Source organism: Vulpes vulpes, chromosome 3 (assembly GCF_048418805.1).
Source record: "Vulpes vulpes isolate BD-2025 chromosome 3, VulVul3, whole genome shotgun sequence".
NCBI classification, from domain to species: domain Eukaryota; kingdom Metazoa; phylum Chordata; class Mammalia; order Carnivora; family Canidae; genus Vulpes; species Vulpes vulpes.
In genome coordinates, this window is record NC_132782.1 from 4,916,521 (window position 1) to 4,936,931 (window position 20,411).

Here is a 20,411-nt window from a genome sequence, read left to right on the forward strand (position 1 = left end):
TCATGCTTTTTCTTGAGCATTCCTTTTCTTGATAAACTCTAAATCCTGTTTCTTCAGAACTTTGTGCCCATTCATTCTTTCTTTGCCCCTGTTATAACCAAATCTAGTCTCTCTGGTTCCTTCTCAGCTCTATGCTTCTACCCCATTTCATTTATTTCCCACTTAAATCTTCCAATGGCACAAAGATCATTTCCAAGTTGACAAAACCAAAAACCTCTTGTTGTTCAGGTAGGCTAATGCTATTTACAAATATCAGTGGCTTCTGGGGTACCTGGGTGGCTCAGTCGCTTAGGTGTCTGACTCTTGATTTTGGCTCAGGTTGTGATCTCTGGGCTGTGGGATAGAGCACCATGTTGGGCTCTGGGCTTACCACAGAGTTTGTTTGAGATTCTCTGTCCCTCTGCCTCTCCCCCTCCTTGCTGGCTCTCTCTCTCTCTCTCTCTCTCTCTCTCTATTTCTCAAATAAGTAAATAAAATCTTAAAAAAAAAAAATCAGTGGCTTCTTGCTCAATCTAAAATAGTGATGTCTACCCCGCAGCCATTTGAGATCCAGGGCCTTCCATCTCCTGCATTTTGGCCAGAAGGCAAAGGATTGGGTGAGATACTAGAAGATAAGTGTGTCATTTCCACTGACATATCATTGGCCAGAACTCAGTCAGATGACTTCACCTTACTGCAGGGAAGTTGGAACTGTGGTCTAGCAGTGGAAAAAGAATTGGTATTTGATGAACGCACTTTGCCACACCCTGCTTTCTCAAGGTCAGTCTCTGCTGCTATCTTTCAGATTCTTCATGTGAGAGGTGTAATAATGAGAGCTAACAGAGTTAGTCTCTGTTTCCTGTACATCAGGTATGTCACAGACATTATCTCAGGCCTTACGGCAATCTTGCAAAGCAATTATTTTCATTCTACCCATTTTTACAGATGAGGAATCTAACAAACCAAAATAAAGTAACTTACCCCAGAACCCAGGCAGTCTGCTTCCAGACCCCAGTAGCTTATATTATGCAGTCCCCCTGCAAAGAAAGAAAATGACCACTAGGGCCTGACAAAATTGGAGAAATGACTGTTCTGTAATCTACTGGTTGTATAACCATGCATGAGTTTCTCAGCATCTGTAAGCCTTGGCCTCATCATTTGTAAATTGGATTATTAATATTACTTACTTAATAGAATGAATATAATATTAAAATGTAACCTACTAGCAAAGCTTGGGTATGTAAGGCTAAAACTATTTCTAACTTTAGGAAAAACAACTGAGTTTCCTCTGCTGCTGTTTCTTCTTATTTTCCTAAGAGAAAGTTTATACCTTTGGCTAGAGAAATGTCCGAGATCCCAATAGGAATCAAGCTATGTTCATACTCTGAAACCATTTAGAATGTACACATCATGAACAATTGTCTCCATCCCAACAAGACATAAATTTTCCTAAACTAAATTGAATACAAATACGATTATTTGGCTGCTCTGGTCCCTAGAGATAAATACATTTTTATTGACGATACTGCTGGGTATTCGGAATTCGTTATGATTCAGTTAGTGAACTTAACATCTACATTCAGAGCTGAACCTCATTAATTCTCATTTTATTAAATCATACACTAACTCAACAAAACTAACAATACTATCTTATTCCACTTCTTGAAAGTAACCATTATCCAATATTTCCTATTATTAAGATTTGTGTTATTTCATAAGAAATATGAGAAAATTGTTTATGTAAGACTGCTAGGAAAATTGTACTTCTGTATTATTCATTTTATCATATATATTTAAATATAAGAGCAACTCATGTTGCTTATTTTAAAATTGAGAAAATACAAACAAGAACAAAACACACCTAAAATATACCCCTGACTATTTAAACACAGATACCATCAATTTATTTTCTTTTCTCTCAATCGTTTTTAATAAATATTTTAAATAGTTGGAATTATATAACTTTGCATTCTGCATTTTTCACTTAACTTTATGTCGTTAATATCTCCCCATATTACAACATTTTCTTTGAAACATATGTATGAATGTCAAGTGGCTGTACCATCCACTCTCTAGTCTATGTTGATTTTTATGTTGAAGCATTTTCTATGATAAACAGCACTCAAATGGATATTTTTATACCTAAAGATTTTTCCCACTTTCTTAGGATGATTCATAGAAATGGTCAAGGGAATAAACTTTTTAAAGAACTTTTGTTTTCCAAAAATCTGCACCTATTCATAGTACTGCCAGTAGAAAGTTGTGTGGTTTTCCTTTTTCTTCTCAGTTATTGTTATTATTTTTATTTATTTTGTACTTATTGACGTATAGTTGACACACAGTGTACGTTAGTTCCAAGTGTAGTACAACATCATGTTTCAACAAGTCTATAGGTTATGCTGTGCTCACAGCACATGAGAATTGTGTGAGAACGATCTGTGAGAATTGTGCAGTGTTCATCTGACTTTTATTCACTTCTTTAGCAGAAGGGAGCAAAAGTCAAGTTCTTACATTCACTATCTTGCTAAAGCTTCACATTAGGTCTTGTAGGTGAATTTAGCAGGTATTAATTTCCTCCATAAAACAAGGTAATTGTTCTGAAAGGTTAAAGGAGGTAAATAAGTTACACCATATAGTGGCAAAGCTAGGGCTGGGACCAAGATCCTCTAAGTCCCATTTCCAGACTTCTTGCCCACTCTACTGGGTATATTCTGAGTCATAGTAACTGAGAACAGTCCATTAAATGGGAAAGGGTATTGAAGAAAAGGAAGAGGTTAGCTAGAGGAAGAAATGGAGAAGAAAAGAAGATGAAGGAAGAAAGGGAGAGAAGGAAGGAGGGGGGAGGAAGAGAAGAAATAAATCTGTGATGTTCATTAATATTGGTGCTAAATTGCTTCCTCTCCTCCCATCTCTCCAAGGGCATCTGTGACAGGCATAACACAACTGGTAAATAAAAAAGCTGGGATTAAACCTTAAGTTTCTCTGGTGAAAAAGGTCATGGCTCTTTCTCTATTTGAAAGAAAAAAGTACTCTACTTTGATATTCTAAAGGTAGTTTCTGGGAAACCATTGGGATGGAAAGCTTTATTTTAGACATGAAAATTATGAGACTCACCCCCTACACACACACACACACACACACACACACACACACACACACACACACACACAGTTGTCTCATCTTTGCTACAATTCCAGGAATCAGGCCTTTACCTTTCTACCCAAATAGATTTTCATTATCACTTATTCTCACACTTTGTCATAACCACTATCCAACCTTATAAACTTACATCTACTTGGTTATGGATGGACCTTTTCAGTAGATTGTCTTTTGGACGAAACAAAAAGGAAAACATGCTGTATGGTCCCACCAGAGAACAACTCTTATTGACTGGGCCATTTTGATGGATAGGAGGCAAAAAGTGTGTGTGTGCGTGTGTGTGTGTGTGTGTGTGTGTGTGTGTGTGTGTGTGGTGTGGCTTGGGGAAGTATAGTCCGGTATGATCAGAATTGGCTGTTTAACCTCTAGCAGGATTCTTTAGAGGTAGCAGGTAAAGTAAAGTCTGTTTTACACACACAGAAGGTTTTCTCAGAAACTTGTCTTCTTCCAGCCACATTTTTATCTTTGAAAGAGAACATGCCAGGTTCAATCTCGACTCCCTTGAATTCCTTAAATCTTCTTCTAGCTAAGAAGAAAGGATAAAATGCATCAGTACCTGAAAATTCAGCCTTGTCTTCATAAAGATGATAATCATTATTAATAGTATTATCTACAAAGGAAAGGAAAACTCTGGGTGTGTAAAATTTAAACCTCAAAGTTTCTAATAAACATTCTTATGTCCTTCATTTCCTTGCTTACTAGATTTTAAAAGGGGTTGCTAGCTGCTGCTGAAAAATATTACTTGCTTAACACAATGTAAATTTATTTCTTGCTCTCATAGATAAAAAGTAAATGTTCCTGGTGGCTTTCCCCCAACTAGTGATTCAGGGACCTAGGCTCCTTCCATCTGGTTGTTCTGTCACCTTCAAGGAGAGGCTTAGGAAGTTTCCCTGGGTGTCAATACTCATTCAGCAGACAGAAGAAGTCAATCTATTAAAGCACCAGTGGGAGATTTCTGTAGGCTAGGATGGAAGTGGTACTCATCAAATTTGTTCACATTCTAGTTGCTGGAATTCAGGCATATGGCTTCATCCAACTGGAAAGGAGGCTGAGAAGTTGAATTGAGTTGTGTGCCTGGAAAGAAGGGAGATAGCTGTGGTGAATAGCTTAATCAGTTTTTATCAAACTGACTAGAAATAAGACCAGATTAATGCAACATGGACAACATGGCAAAGTTAAGTTCTTTAAGACACTGAGTAGGGGCGCCTGGGTGGCTCAGTTGGTTGTCTGCCTTCAGCTTAGGTCCTCAGGTCATGATCCCTGGGTCCTGAGATGGAGCCCCATGCAGGACTTCTTGCTCAGTGGGGAGCCTGCTTCTTCCTCTCCCTCTGCCTGCCACTCCCTCTGCTTGTGCACTCATTCTCTCTGTCAAATAAATAAAATCTTAAAAAAAAAAAAAGACACTGGGTATATTTGAAAGTGAGTTCATTCTGGTAGTCATTACTCAAAGTCCATAACATATTTTTGTAATTCTTCAGAAGGACTCCTTCCCGATTTATTTCCTCTTTGATAAAACCAGGAAAAATGATAATTTTGCTTAGGACATAAATCACAGAAGGTGCCACTTAAGGTCAATGTTGATTGGTGGTCTTCAGCCATATTTTACTTCTCATTAAAGCAGGCAGACTGAAAATTGTGTCTAGAGGTGATATTTAGTAAGTCTGAGTTAGGAATAAGTCCTCAAGAATGAAAATGTTTCTGTCTGTACATATTATCTTTGTGTCTCCAGAAAGATTCAGAAATTCCTGTTGATTACAGCAGTATCTATAGTTCAAAGAAGAATTCAAACCACAAGCTATTCTAACATCTGTTTTGGTTATATGGTCAATCTGAAGAGTTGTAATTTATATTCACTGGCACCACATAATGAGGTTATTTTCAAACTACTGTATTTTGTAAAAAGAAAACAACAACAAAAATGACCTCTTTGTACTTAGATGTTGAGCCGAGTCCTAACTCTCCAGACCAACAGAAGGAAAAATGTCATGAGTTATGAATAATAACTTAAGACTCACCTTAGACCACAATCTTACCCACTTTGCTACCCAGCCTTTATGGCTAACTTTCATTGTAATTCATTACCAACCTTAGGCCCATCAGAGAAACCCGTAACAGGGCACTGAAAAGACAATAATGAGGGTAGAAGACTAGCAGAGGCCTTGGATAAAAGGATAATTATATCCTATAGTTGAAAATGAATGTGGAACAGGAATTATTGTTAAATGGAAACAGAACGCATCATATAATCAGACCACCCAATAGTCCTAGTAAATCTTTTGTGAATGAGGGGACCTACTCTGTAACCTCAGTTAGGTGTGTCCTTGGACAGATAGTCTTCATCGCTGGGAGGAAGCTCACCAGCAGTCCTTCTGATCCTGTGCCTAATGCTGCCCACACTGGTAGGCGCCACCAACTGCCTTTTCCTTACTGGATTCCAACCAGCTTCATTTGTACTAAATTCTACAAATACAGCAACAATAAGCAAGCTCAAAAGCAAGGCCAGGAAATTGCTACATGATGTGAAAACTAGTAGTTGCCATTTGTTGGATACTCAGAAGTTACCTGGCTTTGTGCAATGTCCTCTGCCATATTGGATCCCATTTTATCCTTACCAAAACCCCCCGAAGGGTTCTGCGTTTTTCTATCTTGGTGACAATGATCTGAGGCACATGGAGATTATGTACGTAACACTAAGCAAGTCACTAATCAGCGATAGGGTTGGGGTGCAAAGCCAGGTTTATGTAACCTCAGAAGGCAGGCCCTGAAACACTACATCCGTTGCCTTCCCCCTCTGACTTGGACCTTCTTTAGACTCTGTGCTCCTCACTGCTTAGCTCAGATTTCCAAGGGGCTTCACTTCTGGTGCCCTTGTATGGGCAACTTCCCGGGGTCTCTGACATCTGCTACTGCTCATCTACTCCACTGCTGGCCCGGCCGCTCACGCTGTTAGGCTGCTACCCACCCTCCCTCTGGCCTCCGCCTCACCCATCCCTGAGGTGGGCTGCACCCTGATAGGCCGCTGCACACGCAACCACAAGACAGTTTTATCACCACGTGTTTATTAGATTCGACACCCTTGACTGCAGCACCTATGATAATTTCAGAGACGTTAAAATGTGAATAAAACCAAGACAAAAACAAATCATTGGAATTGATGAAATATCATAGTGAGATTTCCAGTCTACAATGATAAGCTTATTTCACGAGAATTTCTTCTGAAGGAGAAGTTGAAAACTCTTGATGTGATTTCTTTAAAGATTTAAGCTAACATAGCACATTTTACAATAAAGACTTCTGTTGGGGACTGTGGAATGAGAAGACACATCTAAAACTCACTGTTCTTTTTTTTCTCCCCTCATGTTACTTATATTCCACATCCATGGTAAGCATATGGCCTGCTAATGCCCCCAAATGAGCTGTCTGTAGCAACTCAAGATGCTGGCTGGTGTTCACTGTAAACAAAATCACCAGGAAACACCTACCTGAGCAAAATCAACACTTACTTTGATTTGGTGATTATCTTTTTCTTTACTGATTAAGTACATCAAACTTGGAGTCTGGTTGCCTTATTTACAGGTCAGTGACGCAAGTTAGCTAACTCATGAACATGACCCCTAGCATCTCTGGGCACCCACAAGGAAATTACTGAAAAAATAAAGTAAAAACATTAAAGTTGAAAGCTGACCCTTGGTGCTTATACCACTTATAAGGTGGAGGTGTTTATTTTTATTCAGTTTGTCTGTGTTGGTGGGAGCCCGGACACAATGAAAGAGTTTGCAGTGTTTATGCCCAAGAGGCTGGGATTGGAGGAAGGTGGAGAGGACCTAAAGGACGTCTGAGCTGGAACGGACAGATGCTGCGTGCCCAGAACCAGTGCTATGTCCTCCCCCGGCCTAGGTCCTCAGTGGCTGCCCTCTGTAGTCCTCACAGGCTAGCAGAAAAAGGTGCAAAATCCTGAACACAGAGTTCTTTCTCCTCGCCTGCTTTGTGTTTTCACACAAGCAAATTAAGAGTCCAGCTGTGGCATTCATTGTTGGAAGAAGTCCTAGGGGCAGGACATGGTTTTGGATCACTTTAGTTGAGTTTGTTAGCTACCACTTAGCCATTCAAGTTAGGGGGGACAAACCCCTCAAAGCACACCTCCTCTCTTTAGTTTATTACTGATTAAGCCGCCAGCAATTTTCTCTCTTCTCCCCCTTATCCAGCTCTGGGAATGTTGTATTCCGAAACAGTAGCTCCATGTTGTCGTGTGTCTGGACGTGGGAGCCCTCCCAAGGGGCCCAGGTCGGCGAGGGGGGTGTCCATGCAGAGGTGTGACACTTCTGAGGAGCTGGTGCCATGCAGGCCCTGCACTGGGGAAGAGCCCTCATCTGTCAAGCACCTGATGGCACCTGTGATGGACCGATGGTGACTGGGGCGGGAGGCCTGGGCAGCAGAGGTGGGCTCCCCTCTGGGCCAGGAAGACCTCACACCTGCTTTTGGGGCTCAGATGGAAAAATCCATTCATTTAACCATTTGCTCATTCAACTATTACAGAACGTCTGCCTTAGAAGGAAACTGAATATTCTCTGATCTCGGCAGGTTTTGTTTTGCTAAACCTGTTTTTGCTTGACTTTTAGACTACGACTGTTTATGCACAGTAAATGGGTAAGAACAATAAAGTGACATTTATATAAATGTGAAACTATCATAGACAAGCAGTAAAGCTTCCGAGTAAGAAATAAAAACAGCACTGGACTGATCCGCTGTCCTGTCTGCGAAAAAGACCTAAAACATGTGTCATGGCCAGGGCTCGGCCCATTAAAAGCAGCCTCCACTGGGCAGACAGAGGATTTCCAATGGGGACCCCTTCTTTAAAAATTCCTTCTCTCCAACAGCTGCTGAGGGTGTGTGTGTGTGTGTGTGTGTGTGTGTGAGAGAGAGAGAGAGAGACTTTAGCAGGAATACATTAGCCCATTTGTCATTTTATCATCATGTTGCATAATAAGTGATAATCATAAACCTATCAAATATCTGATTTAGAAGGAACCTAATAGATCAAATAATAGTTCCTTCTCTTAATTTATAGTTGAGGAGAATGAGATTTAGAGAGTCTACCCATTAGTGGCAGAGCCAGTGCCAAAGCCCAGGCTTGTTAATCTTGGACATGCAAATTAATACAGGTTTGATTCATGTCTCCAGGAGTCTTACAATGCATTTGGAAGCCAGGACCTGTTCAATGGGAACCAAAAATGGCAACCTAGGGGTTCAAACTTTCCATAGTTTAATACTCTTGATGGCAAGAGAGGGGGACCTCAGCTGAGCCCACGATGGTCAGGTTGCAATAGTTTTCCAGATACGTTAATGAGAGAACTAGTGGCAGGTATCACCTCATTGCCAAGATGCTTCTGGTGCTTTTCCACACACACAGTCTTTGTACCCAAGAGGAGAACACACTGAAGAACACGTTTGACTCTCAATTGTTATGTTAGGCACGAAATAGCCACCGATTCAAAACTCAGCTCCAGCTGCTACCAATTCCAGCACAGAGGATCTTTCTGGAGAGTTATTAGAACATACTGTAACCACCAGGAGTCACTAAATGCTCTTACCTTTGGGGACCCCTATTCTGGTGACATTGATTTTATTGTAGCAAATGCTGAGGAAAATACGGGCTGTGGTCATGAAGTATGGCGACCTAGGCTCACTGTGCCCTGAAGGCCCAGGTGTGGGTGTAGGCCGCTCCTCTACCCTCCCTCAGCCCACGCTGAGTTAGCAGCAAACGCATGAGCACAACGAAGCGGATTTACTATTCCATTTCGTACGTGGAAGAGGACAAATGACACGACAGCCAGATCTATATTTCCTCGGAATCAAGTCAATCTTGCGAAAGGCTCTTTTCCAAAGGCCCACCGCGAAGAGCCCAGCAGGGCGAGGAGAAATGGCCGGGCCCCGACCCCAGGACGCCTCGCCGGCCCCGTCTTCCGCTCTTGACAGTGAGCGAGCTCCGTGTAGCGGGCGGGGACACGGCTCTGTCTGGTCCTCACAGATGGACACATCTATCAGCATGTCAGGTAGGCGTCAGTTCGAGCTGACTTACGTTTTCCTCAGCTTTGGCAAAGTCATGATGATTATGTAAATTTATCTGAGGGCTGCTAACTTGTAATGAAGGAAGAAAATATGTCCTGTTCATGTACCAGTTTGCAGGATGTATAATGACTTTCTCTTTTCTCTCGACAGCATGGCCCTGGCAGCCCCTCCACTCCTGGCGTGCTTATGCTCCACAGCTCTTCCAATTAGAGCACCAGGCCTGGTGCTGTGAAGTCACCGCTATCAGGATCGGTACATGGAGGAGAATAGGTGAGACGGGCTGATTTCTATCATTAAATCCAAGTGACTGCTCCAGACAGGGAGCTGCCAACGTACAGCAGCATGCTCCGGGCCCAGCAGATACCCAGATGGGCTAGAGAGTGTCAGGAGGCTGGGCCTGAGGAAATGTAAAGAAATTTAAATTAAAGAAAACTAAATCTAGTGGAATATTTCCTTTTTGTCTTCCTCCTTTTTTTTCCCCTCCATGGAAACCTGGTGTGAGAGATCACACTGCGTCTTGCCCAGATGGACTTAGGTAGTCTTACGGGGGAGGCTGAAAGAATTGCTAGCGAATATGCATGAGGATAAGTATAAGTTTTGGAGATAAGTATGAGTAAATGTTGAGGCTGAGGAATTTTGTAAGTGACAGAAATAAGTGCTTTGAAGGAAAAATTAATCACGAAGATTTGCCTTGTTTGTTAGCTAAGGAAGCAGATTTCAGAGCTTTTAGGAAAACGTTGTTTTAGCTCATGTCAGTGACTACAGCCCTTTTCCTGACTGGCTCTTTTCCTCATCAACACACCAGAAGAGATCAGGCTGGGCTTTTGGGGAAGGGCCAGATGAGGTTTCCTAAGGTTTGGCCAGGGCCCCTCCTCCTCCCTTCTTCCTTCTTCCTCAGCTGGTCAGGGGCTGTGCCTCTGCTTCCATCCTGGGTTGACACCAAGTTCTGAGGAAATCTCCTTATTTTCCAATCTTTTCTCCAGGAGCAGACCGTGTGAGGAGGCGATTTTACTATGTCACCAAATTCAAATATAGACAGGACATCCCAACTGAGAAGGTCCGGTTGACAGAAGGTTTGGTTGACAGAGTGACTGGATTGCATGGGAATTGTCAGAAGGCCTGTGACTCTGGTCTCAGAATTACACAGTAATTCTGGAGTAAGTTTGGACCTTAGAAAACTTCAGACAAAGACCTAGAGAAGCGATTTGTCCAGTTGCACAGAGCCACAGGTGGCTAAGCCATGCTTCACCAGAAACAGACATCATGCCCTTTCCACTGCTGTGGTACAGGGCAAAGTCAAGCCATGGCCCCCACAGGTGGGATAGAGAACATCTGTGGGTGGCCATTCAGAAAGAGGAGGACAATGTTAGCAATCACTGTTAAATCAAGCACCCTTCCGGACTGTTGTTCATCCAATGTTACTCCAAATAACCAGTAACAGTGCATTTGGAGATGAAATGGGTAATACTGTTATTAAGATTGCTTACAGTTTGTGGTTGTGAGATACAAGGACCTGCTTGCATAGCCCACGCCCATGCAATGTACCATCCTTGCCGCTGTGGCTGCCACTTGATATGAACAAGTGTCCAGCATGAGCAAGGCACTCTGCTGACCGCTCAGCTCATGGTCATGGATTCTAGTTCTTTAATTCTGTAACATGATACATCTGGTCCACAGGCAGTACCAGTATCACAATGAACGTCTGTGAATGGTGGGAAATGAAACCATCGTGCTGTTGTGTATACTTTCATTTCGAAGTTTTATCCTCATTAAGAACACTTTACTTATTGATAGGATGCAAATGTTTGTTTTGTTTTAGGCAGCATTGCATTCAGAGATGAAGGAGGTGAAACTCATTCCTTTGCTGATGTTCCCACTCCTGAGATGAGCCAATGAAACTTGATGAGGATAAAATACCCAATTAAATGGTACTTTGACCTTTGAGTGACTCTGACCAAGACGTAAATGTTCTAACATATCTAAATTTTAGGATGGCATGTGAATAATATCACTTTTTTAAAAAAAGATTTTATTTATTCGTGAGAGACACAGAGAGAAGCAGAGATACAGGCACAGGGAGAAGCAGGCTCGCTGTGGGAGCCGATGCAGGACTCAATCCTGGGATTCCAGGATCACGAGCTGAGCCAAAGGCAGACACTCAACGACTGAGCCACCCAGGCATCTCCTCCCTTTTTTATTTTTTATAAGATAATAACACTTTTGATGCCCACATTTTCAAATTCCTTCTCAATCACTTTCCTGTTTCTAGGATATTATGTATAATTCAAGGAGCCTTTTGTTTCTTATTTTATTTTATTTTTTGTTTTGTTTTACTTATTTTAAAAGTGTCTGACCCACCAAGGCTCTTTCACCGGAGCCCACTGTGGGTCTCTCCCTGTACCTTCTAAATTAATCCCATGTTGATCAATTTTGGAGTTCATAAAAACCCAGAAGGTTATGGCTATGCTCTGTGGCACTGTGAGATAAGCTTCTGTAAAGAGCCAAATAGTAATTATTTTAGGCTTTTCAGATTGTATGATTTCTGTTGCAACATCTCAACTCTGCCATTGTAGTGTGTAAGCAACCAGAGGTAATGTCTATGTAAATGAATGAATGTGGCTGTGTTGCAATAAAACTTTATTTATAAAGACAGAATTGAATTTGGCCCATGGATTGTAGTTTGCAGATCTCTGCTCTATGGCATCTCTGTGGAAGCATTCACTCATCCAACAAATTTTTATTGAGTACCTATAATGTAATAGGCAAAATGCTAGGCTTGCAGGGACAATGGTAAACAGACATTGCTCTTATCTTTATAGAGCTCACATGTTATCCGGGCAATAGACAATGAGCGATTACTAAGGATGATAAATGTTTTTTTTTTTTTTTTTTTTTTTTTTAGGATGATAAATGTTAAGACAGAGAGTCTAGGGCACTATTGGTATATGTCCCCTTATCCAGGCTCTAAACAGAAATCAGAATGGATCAAAAATTAGATCCAAAGCCAGGCTGGGGAAATTTAACATAACCTATCCATGTTGCCTCAACACGGATAATTTTTCCCCCATTTCCCCCATTTTTCCCCCATCTTCCCCCATCATTTTTCCCCCTCCATGGATGCAGATGTTTTGAAAGAAGTGACTTACTTGCACACCTGAAGAATGAGTTGGAGGTAGTCTGATGAAAGACTATGGGGGAGGACAAGAGAGCATTCCAGGCGGGGAGAGTAAGAGTTGACATAAAACGGTTTCTTGAGTCCCTAAGTCTTGAGTTCCTGAGTTCCATGAACAAGCCAGGCTTTGCAGCAATGGAAGGTCAGCCAAGAGGCCTAATTTACATGAGGTGGGGTGGGGTGGGGGAATGATGTGACAAGAATCAGAAGGAAGAGAGGATAGAGATGCACAGAAATTACAGTAATCAAGGAGCTGCAGAGAAGATTAAATATCAAGCAGTCACATCACTTTATGAAAACTACTTGCTGGCAGGCTCATTTGGTTTATTCCTGACCTAATTTACTCAAATTTGAGCCTGAAGGCCGATCCTAATTTGCATGTCCAAGAGTCATGTTTGTCTTGAAATCTAAACCTGATCACATTGTAAATGTGAATCTGGAAAGACAGCAAATGTAAATGCCTGTTCTGAATGTGATCATTTAATTGCATTTGGAAAAGAAAATAATGTAAAAGATGAAAATAGGGAGAATCATTAGCAACCAGCACTAATTAATGTTGGCAGAATAGATTACATATTGCATGTCAAAAGTAAACTCTAAGTGACATTCTTCCGTAAGCACTTTTGGAATCCCACATTGCAGCACTGCACCGGGTCGGGTGTACCAGCAGATGCGGCCAACTGCTTCCCAGAGCCCCAGTTTGAGTAGGTCACGTTGGACAACATCACCACCTGAAGTACTAAGCTTGACAAGGAACCGGCTGAGGAGCGCCTCAGCTGTGGGAATTCCCACTTCCCAGCCCCCATCAGACATGTGATGTGTACCTAGGATTTTTTATAAAGGTGACAAGAAGTTATAAACTGAGAGAGGGACAGAAAATTGTCAGTAACTCTTTGTTATTCAAAGCCATAATTTATATTAAAAACTCTGCTTTAGAAAGTTAAATAGTTGGGGATTAAAAAAAAGAACTGAAACAGCCTTTTTAACTTATTAGAGCGTAGGACTGTAAGGACATAATAAGCAGCAGAGAAACATCCATAATGAATTTATATTGAGAGTGGGTTTAATCCTCCAAGAACAAATCAAATACTAAAATACAATTAGCCATGTTAGCAAAATCTTATCTCTGTTTATGCCTTTAATTTAAATTGGTGACTCTGGGAAAAGAGGAAATGCTGATTCTATGTTTCTGCCATTTTGTTTTGCCAAATGTACCTCACAAAGGATCTGGTACCCAGGGAAGAATGGGGACCCGGAAACAGGGACAATTATTTGGGAGAGGGAGAAATCTAAAGGGATGGGTGGTCTCAGAATTTTTTGTTTTTAAATCTCTCAACCATGAAGAGTCCCCAAATCAGGTTTAGGGACAAACTGAAGGTGATTGCCAAGTAGTAGCTCTTGCTACTACTTGGTGAGGGAGGGGCCAGGGGAAAACATGCTCAGAGGCAGACCTTGCTCATTCCTGAAGAAAGAACCTAAGCAAGATTGCTACTATTCCTTAAAGGGCCTTCTAGAAATTTTGTGGTGTTGTTGTTTTTGTGTATGTTCATCAAACTATCTCATTTTAAATTATGTTTCTTTTCTTTTCCCTTGGATCAAACTTAGGGTATGATATAGAATTTTTTTAAAAATTATGTATGGAGACAGGTTATACTATCTGTAAATCTGTAAATGTTACTTCAGATTAGTAGAAGTGGTGTCAGTACATATGTGTCATAAAATAGGAGGCATGTTGTGTCTGATAGGGTGGAGACTCTGTCATAGGCCCCTTCGCGGGGAGGGTCATCGATAGGTTTCAGCCAGAGCCTGTAAATGGCAGCCTGTTGGAGCTGACGTTTTCTTTGGCCTGCACGGGTAGTTTTTTTTAATGTGAATTATTTTTGCCAACATCGAACATTTCTGGAGGTTTCGCATGAAAGTCCAGAGTTTTGGCTTCTTGAGATAACATAAAAAATATAAAATAATCTATGCATGGCAGCCCTGGCAAGCCCCAGCCGAGAGCCAGGCTCCATTTGCTGAAGGCGAGGCAAGGCTGATCCATTCAGACCACGCAGACCTCATCGATGTTACCTGCTTGGCTTCTGGGACATCAGGGTTTGAATTGGCTCAAGTAACACCATAGTAGAGGTGTTGGCAGACAGCAGGGAGGAGGGAGAAACAAGGAGAAGCAGACAGCCCGGGTGGAAGTAGTGTGCAAGAGGAATGGAATGGGAGGAAAAAAGGAGAAAGGAAGCCAAGATGGAGGCTGTGTGAATAATGGATGGTGACAGAGTGTATCGGCCTCCCTGCTTCGATCCCCCCCTTAATCGGGAGCAGTACACACACGGTGGAGGAGGCACAATAGCATCAGGCTTTTCCAATTCCTTCTGGCTTCACTAGTTGGCACAGGTGAAATTAAGTGCTAAATGAACACTGAGAGCAGCCTAGAAGGGAAAAAGGGATCACGGAAGGGTGGCATGCTGCCTGAGACATGTGGGGCCGGGAAGAAGGTGGATGAGTGTTGGTTGTATACAGCTAGCACCGTCCTAATGGACATGGGGAACTACAATGTCCCAACCCCCCCTTCCTGATCCACAAGTAGCTTCAGGAGACTTGAAGCTGCCTGCTGCTTCTCCGCCAGCGCCCGTCCCTGAACCATCACCTAGTCACGGAAGCAACCTGAGATTTTCCTCAAAGGGTAGATCTCCTGGCAATCCTCGAGGTTATGCTGTCCCAGTCCAGTGCTAGCTGCTGTGGCCACTCAAGAATTACTTGCCCCAGAGCTGGAGTGCTCAACACCATGGAGACTCCTCTCTACAAGAGACTCTTGAGACAGGCACAGCCTTGCCCCAGGTCCCTTGATAGGATAAACCCAGCCATCTGAATTGTCCTATCAGGAGCGCAGACCCAAGCATTAGAGGTAGCCATAGAGCGCTTGGGTCCCCAACAAGCCCCTTAGTGATACTACTGTCGTGCTGGTAGGACGTCAAGTTGCTACATGTTCTCCATTCTCTTTCAGGCCCGGGTTGACTAGATGGAACACTGTGGTCCTCTTCCAGAGAAGAAAAGTTACAGCGCTTGAAGAGAGCATGTAAAGCCAGTGTTAGAAATACTGAAATGGAATCAACAGTGTTCGTGGCTGAGTGTAGATTTTGTGGCTAAAAGGTAAGCTATTCATGAAAACCTCAGGTCCAATTCTTTTTCATGCAGTTATTTTCACTTTATAGGAGAAGAAAAAAGAATCCAGCCATATATTACTTGGGGCTGAAGGCATGCCTTGTGATTGTTTATAATAGGATAATGTCTTGTGGGAGGGCAGGACGTTATTCTCACTATGAGATGAGAAAACCAAGCCTCAAGAGTCAAAAGTGAGTTGCCCAAAGTCATGAAGGTTATGTAGTCAAGACTTGACAGCAAGTTCCACTTTTTTGATCCTGGCAGTGGCTGCTATTTTCTGTTACAATTCAATTTATCAAGATATGAAACAAAATATTCCTAAGACAGTTTATCAAAGGACAAAACATTAGTGGAGTAGTATGTTTTTAAAGTTAATTTACATGCATTTTTGCTTTTCCCAGCTTTTTATTTTGAAAAATTTTCAGAATTCAGAAAAATTTAAAAATAGAATACCTGTGTGCACTTTACCAAGATAAAACAATTTTTAATATTTTGCCACATTTACGAATGCTTCCTAAATATTTATACATACCTATTATATGTATATATATTTATACTGGCATGTGTAAATTTAAGTATCTTTTTTTAAAATTTTTATTTATTTATGATAGTCACAGAGAGAGAAGCAGAGACATAGGCAGAAGGAGAAGCAGGCTCCATGCCCCGGGAGCCCGACGTGGGACTCGATCCCGGGTCTCCAGGACCGCGCCCTGGGTCAAAGGCAGGCGCCAAACCACTGTGCCACCCAGGGATCCATTTTATAATTTACTTAAAGTAGACAAGTGTTTATTTTTATTTTTATTTTTTTAATTTAAGTATCTATACATCTATTTGCTCTTTTTCCTGATTCATTTATAAATGAATTGCAAACATGCCACTTAACTCTTGTACCTCAGCATCATTTCCTTTTTTTTTTTTAAGATTTTATTTTTATTTACTCATGAGAGAGAGAGAGAGAGAGAGAGAGAGAGAGAGAGAGAGAGGCAGAGGGAGAAGCAGGCTCCATGCAGGGAGCCTGATGTGGGACTTGATCCCGGGTCTCCAGGATCAGGCCCTTGGCTGAAGGCAGCGCTAAACCGCTGAGCCCCCTGGGCTGCCCCTCAGTATCATTTCCTAAGGATAAAGATACTCTCCTAATAACCAAAATACCATTATGAAACCAAAAACAAAACAAAAGAAACTAAGGAAAGTAAAAACAGCTTCATAACATCACTTAATACCTATTCCATATTTAAATTTCCCTAGTTTTCCTAAAGTACCTTTATAGATTTTTTTCTTACTCAACATCAAAATAATGTCATACATTATATTACTTGGCTATTATATCTCTGTACTTTTTACATCTAGAATAGTCCCTCTACTTTTCTTTTTTTTTTTCCTATGACAATGGATTTTTTTTTTTAAAGAGTCAAGGCTGTTATCTTGTTGAATATACCATGTTCTAGATTTGTCTGTGTTTCATCAGAGGTTCACTTGTTCATCTATACTGCAGATTTCCTATAAGTGGAAGTGAAGTCTAGTGGCCTCCCTCAATCAGCTACATGGCAAGAATACTTTATAGCAATGTAAGCTTTTGATCGCACTGCCTCAGGGAGATGTAACATGAAGATGTCTCACTATTAGTAATTTAAAATTGGATTACATGGTTTAAGGGGTAACTGCTATTGTTTTCCACCAAAAAGTTAAAATTTTCCCTTTGCCTGGAATAAATAATCTCTGCAGGACACTTTGGCACTGCGTCAACACCGTGTAACCCAACCATCTTTTACCAATTATTTTAGCATGGGCTGCAAAATGGCTATTTTTATTTATTTTATTTTATTATTTTATTTTATTTTTATTTTTTTAATGGCGATTTTTAATTCCATAATTCCCCCTATGTTTAATATCTGGCATTCTTAAGAAAAGTTTTTCTTTCTCACACTTCTCTTTCTTTTGGTAGTGGGGGGTGTAGTTATTTATGGCTTTCTGGATTTTGTTCAAATCAATGTGTTGGAAAGGGTTTCTGTCATTGATATTGATATTGATATTCAAATTATCCCAGTATTGACCAGGAAGAGCTCCTTCTAGTGTACTCTGTTGTCCTTTTGACATAATCCTTTCAACTCTTGAGAATTTTCTTGCTTTCAAACACAACAGGATTCTCAGGCACAGCTTGCACTTTCCTTGCCTTGGGTCTGGAATGAGCCATTTCTCCAAGAAGCTCTAGTTCCTTTTGGTAGAGAATGGTAACAAGAAATCAAATATGGGTGTGCCATGCATTTTAATTTTTGGTGAAATTATTCCAATAGATTTATCTCAATTATTATCTTCTTAAATAAAGGAATTTCTTTTTAAATTAATTTATTCATTTTAGAGAGAGAGAGAGAGAGAGAGAGAAGACACACCCATGAGGGAGGGGTTGGGGAAGAGGGAGAGAGAGAATCTCAAGCAGACTCCCCATCGAGTACAGAACCCAATGCTGGGCTTGATCCTAGAACCCTAAGATCATGATCTGAGCCAAAGTCAAGAGTCAGACACTCAACCAGCTGAGACACCCAGGCCCCAAGAAGGACTTTCTTCTGTGCACCAAATAGTGGCCTGAGTGCCCAGGATTTAGTAGAGGACAACACAGACAGTCTCTGCCTCTGTGGTGTCTAATGAGGGAGACAAACAACAGCAAAGAGTAATGTGTAGTGACAGTAATATATTGGATGCTGAAGAGTGCTATGGCAAAAATTGCAGCAGGGAGAGGGAACATGGACAAACAAGTTGGGAAGGAAAACCATAATTTTAAATTGCATGGTCAGGGAAGGGTGCATGGAGAAGGTACTATTCAGGACAATGGCACATGGATCTGGGGAAGAGCCTGGGACATGCAGATCAAAGGCTGCCAGGCAGGAGCACACAAGCTATGTTATAGGAACAAGGCCAGTGTGACTGGAGGAGAGAGAGCAGTGCAGAGTGGGAGGAGCTAGTGGGTGCAGATTGTGTGGTCACTGTGAGAACTGTGACTTTCACTCTGAGGGACATGGGCAGCCATTGGAGGGCTGTGAATAGAGAAGTGACCAGATCTGACTTGCATTTTAACAGGAGCACACGGACTGCTGACATGGGGAAAGCCTACTGGGTGGTTTGAAGCAGAAGCAGGGAGAGGGGTAGGAGGGTAGAACAGTGGTCCAGGGGGAGATGATGGACCAGGGTGATAGTAGGGAAGGGAGTAAGAAGTAGTCAGATGCAAGGTACATTTTGAAGGCATATCCAACAAGATTTGTTGACAGTTTGATGTGGATTTTGAAAGAAGGCAAGAGTTAAGAATAACTTAGGGTTTGGTCCTGAACAACGAGAAGGATGAAGTTAACATAATTGGATTGGAGAAAATTAGGGTTAGTAGACATCAAACGGAGGCTAAGTAAGCAGGTGGACTTAAGAACCTAGAGTTTAGATGAGAAGTTTGGGCTGGAGAAGCAAAATGTAAGTTGACAACATATAAATAGCATTTATTTTATTTTATTTTAATTCAATTTGCCAACATATAGCATAACACTCAGTGCTCATCTCATCGTACACCCTCCTTAATGAAAAATATGGAGTGTTTCACGAATTTGCGTGTCATCCTTACTCAGGGGCCATGCTAATCTCCTCTGTATTGTTCTAATTTTAGTACACGTGCTGCCGAAGAGAGTACTATATGTGGCATTTAAAGCCATGCAGTGGGGACACCTGGGTGGCTCAGCAGTTGAACATCTGCCTTTGACTCAGGGTGTGATCCTGGGGTCCAGGATCGAGTCCCACATCTGGCTCCTGCATGGAGCCTGCTTCTCCTTCTGCCTGTGTCTCTGCCTCTCTCTCTCTCTGTCTCTCATGAATAAATAAATAAAATCTTTAAAAAAAATAAAGGCATGCAGTGGATGAGATAACAAAGCAAATAAGTCTAAAAGCAGATGAGAAAAAGTCTTTGGTTAGATCTGAAAGCTAGGGGAGGTGAGGGAGATCCAGCCAGGACCAAGGAGGAGGGGCCAGTCGGATGGGCAGTACACCTGGAGAGTCTAGTGTCCTGGTCCCCAGAAACCTCCAAAGAAGTCAATAATTACAGCATGTTAATGTGACTTTTAAACACAGGTAGAATTTTAATTCCAATATTTGACCTTATAGTCAATCAGCTTCAATATATAAAACCACAAACAAAATATATGGGGTAACATTTCTAAAAAGACATTTTAGAAAGAAGTTATAGTTCCTAAGAGATTAATTGCAAAACCACTGTGCCTAATACTCCCATCTCTCAGAATACAGCACATGCAGATCCCCGCAGTATGTGGGGGACGAGTGCAAAAGCACCGCACCCTCTCTAGAAGGTCAGCAGTAACGCTCTTTTGTCTCCACAAGCTAGTGAGGGTAAGAGCCACAGGCAGGGGCCAGATGCCCAGGAAACCACTCTGGCTTCACATGAAGGTGATGATGGTTAACGGCTTCACTTATACATAACTTTTTTTCTTAAAGATTTTACTTATTCATCCCCAAGATGCACAGAGAGAGGCAGAGACACAGGCAGAGTGAGAAGCAGGCCCCCGCGGGACTGGATCCCTGGACCTGGGGAGCACGGCCAGAGCCCAAGGCAGACGCCCAACCACTGAGGCACCCAGGCGCCGCCCATACATGACTTTTTATGTAAACAAGGGTCTCTAGGAGCCATTGTACTACCTCAAAGGAGTGACTCACTGAATTTGGACTGATGCAAAGTCGATCTTCCTGCATCCCCCCGGGACAAGGAGGACAACCTTGTGTCCACGTGGATGGCCGCTTCCTATCTCTGTGATGAGCATCAGCTCTTGCCACAAATCTCACTTCACCAGGAAGACTTCCTTGTATGATGACCTCGACTCACCCACTGTAC

At 41.8% G+C, this 20,411-nt stretch overlaps 1 protein-coding gene and 1 non-coding gene across 2 annotated transcripts in view; both read right to left on the reverse strand.

Annotated features, from left to right (window-relative positions):
- Positions 1 to 4,041: 4,041 nt before the first annotated feature.
- Positions 4,042 to 20,411, reverse strand: part of CCDC148 (coiled-coil domain containing 148) — a 283,318-nt gene continuing 266,948 nt past the window's right edge. The window contains exon 16 of the mRNA XM_072751567.1: positions 4,042 to 4,212. Coding sequence (XP_072607668.1) covers positions 4,139 to 4,212 — 74 coding nt within the window. The 3' untranslated portion in view covers positions 4,042 to 4,138. The remainder of the gene's footprint in view (positions 4,213 to 20,411) is intronic.
- On the reverse strand, positions 19,096 to 19,202 carry LOC112916587 (U6 spliceosomal RNA). Its single transcript, XR_003234324.1, has one exon. It is a non-coding gene; the product is annotated as a U6 spliceosomal RNA (small nuclear RNA).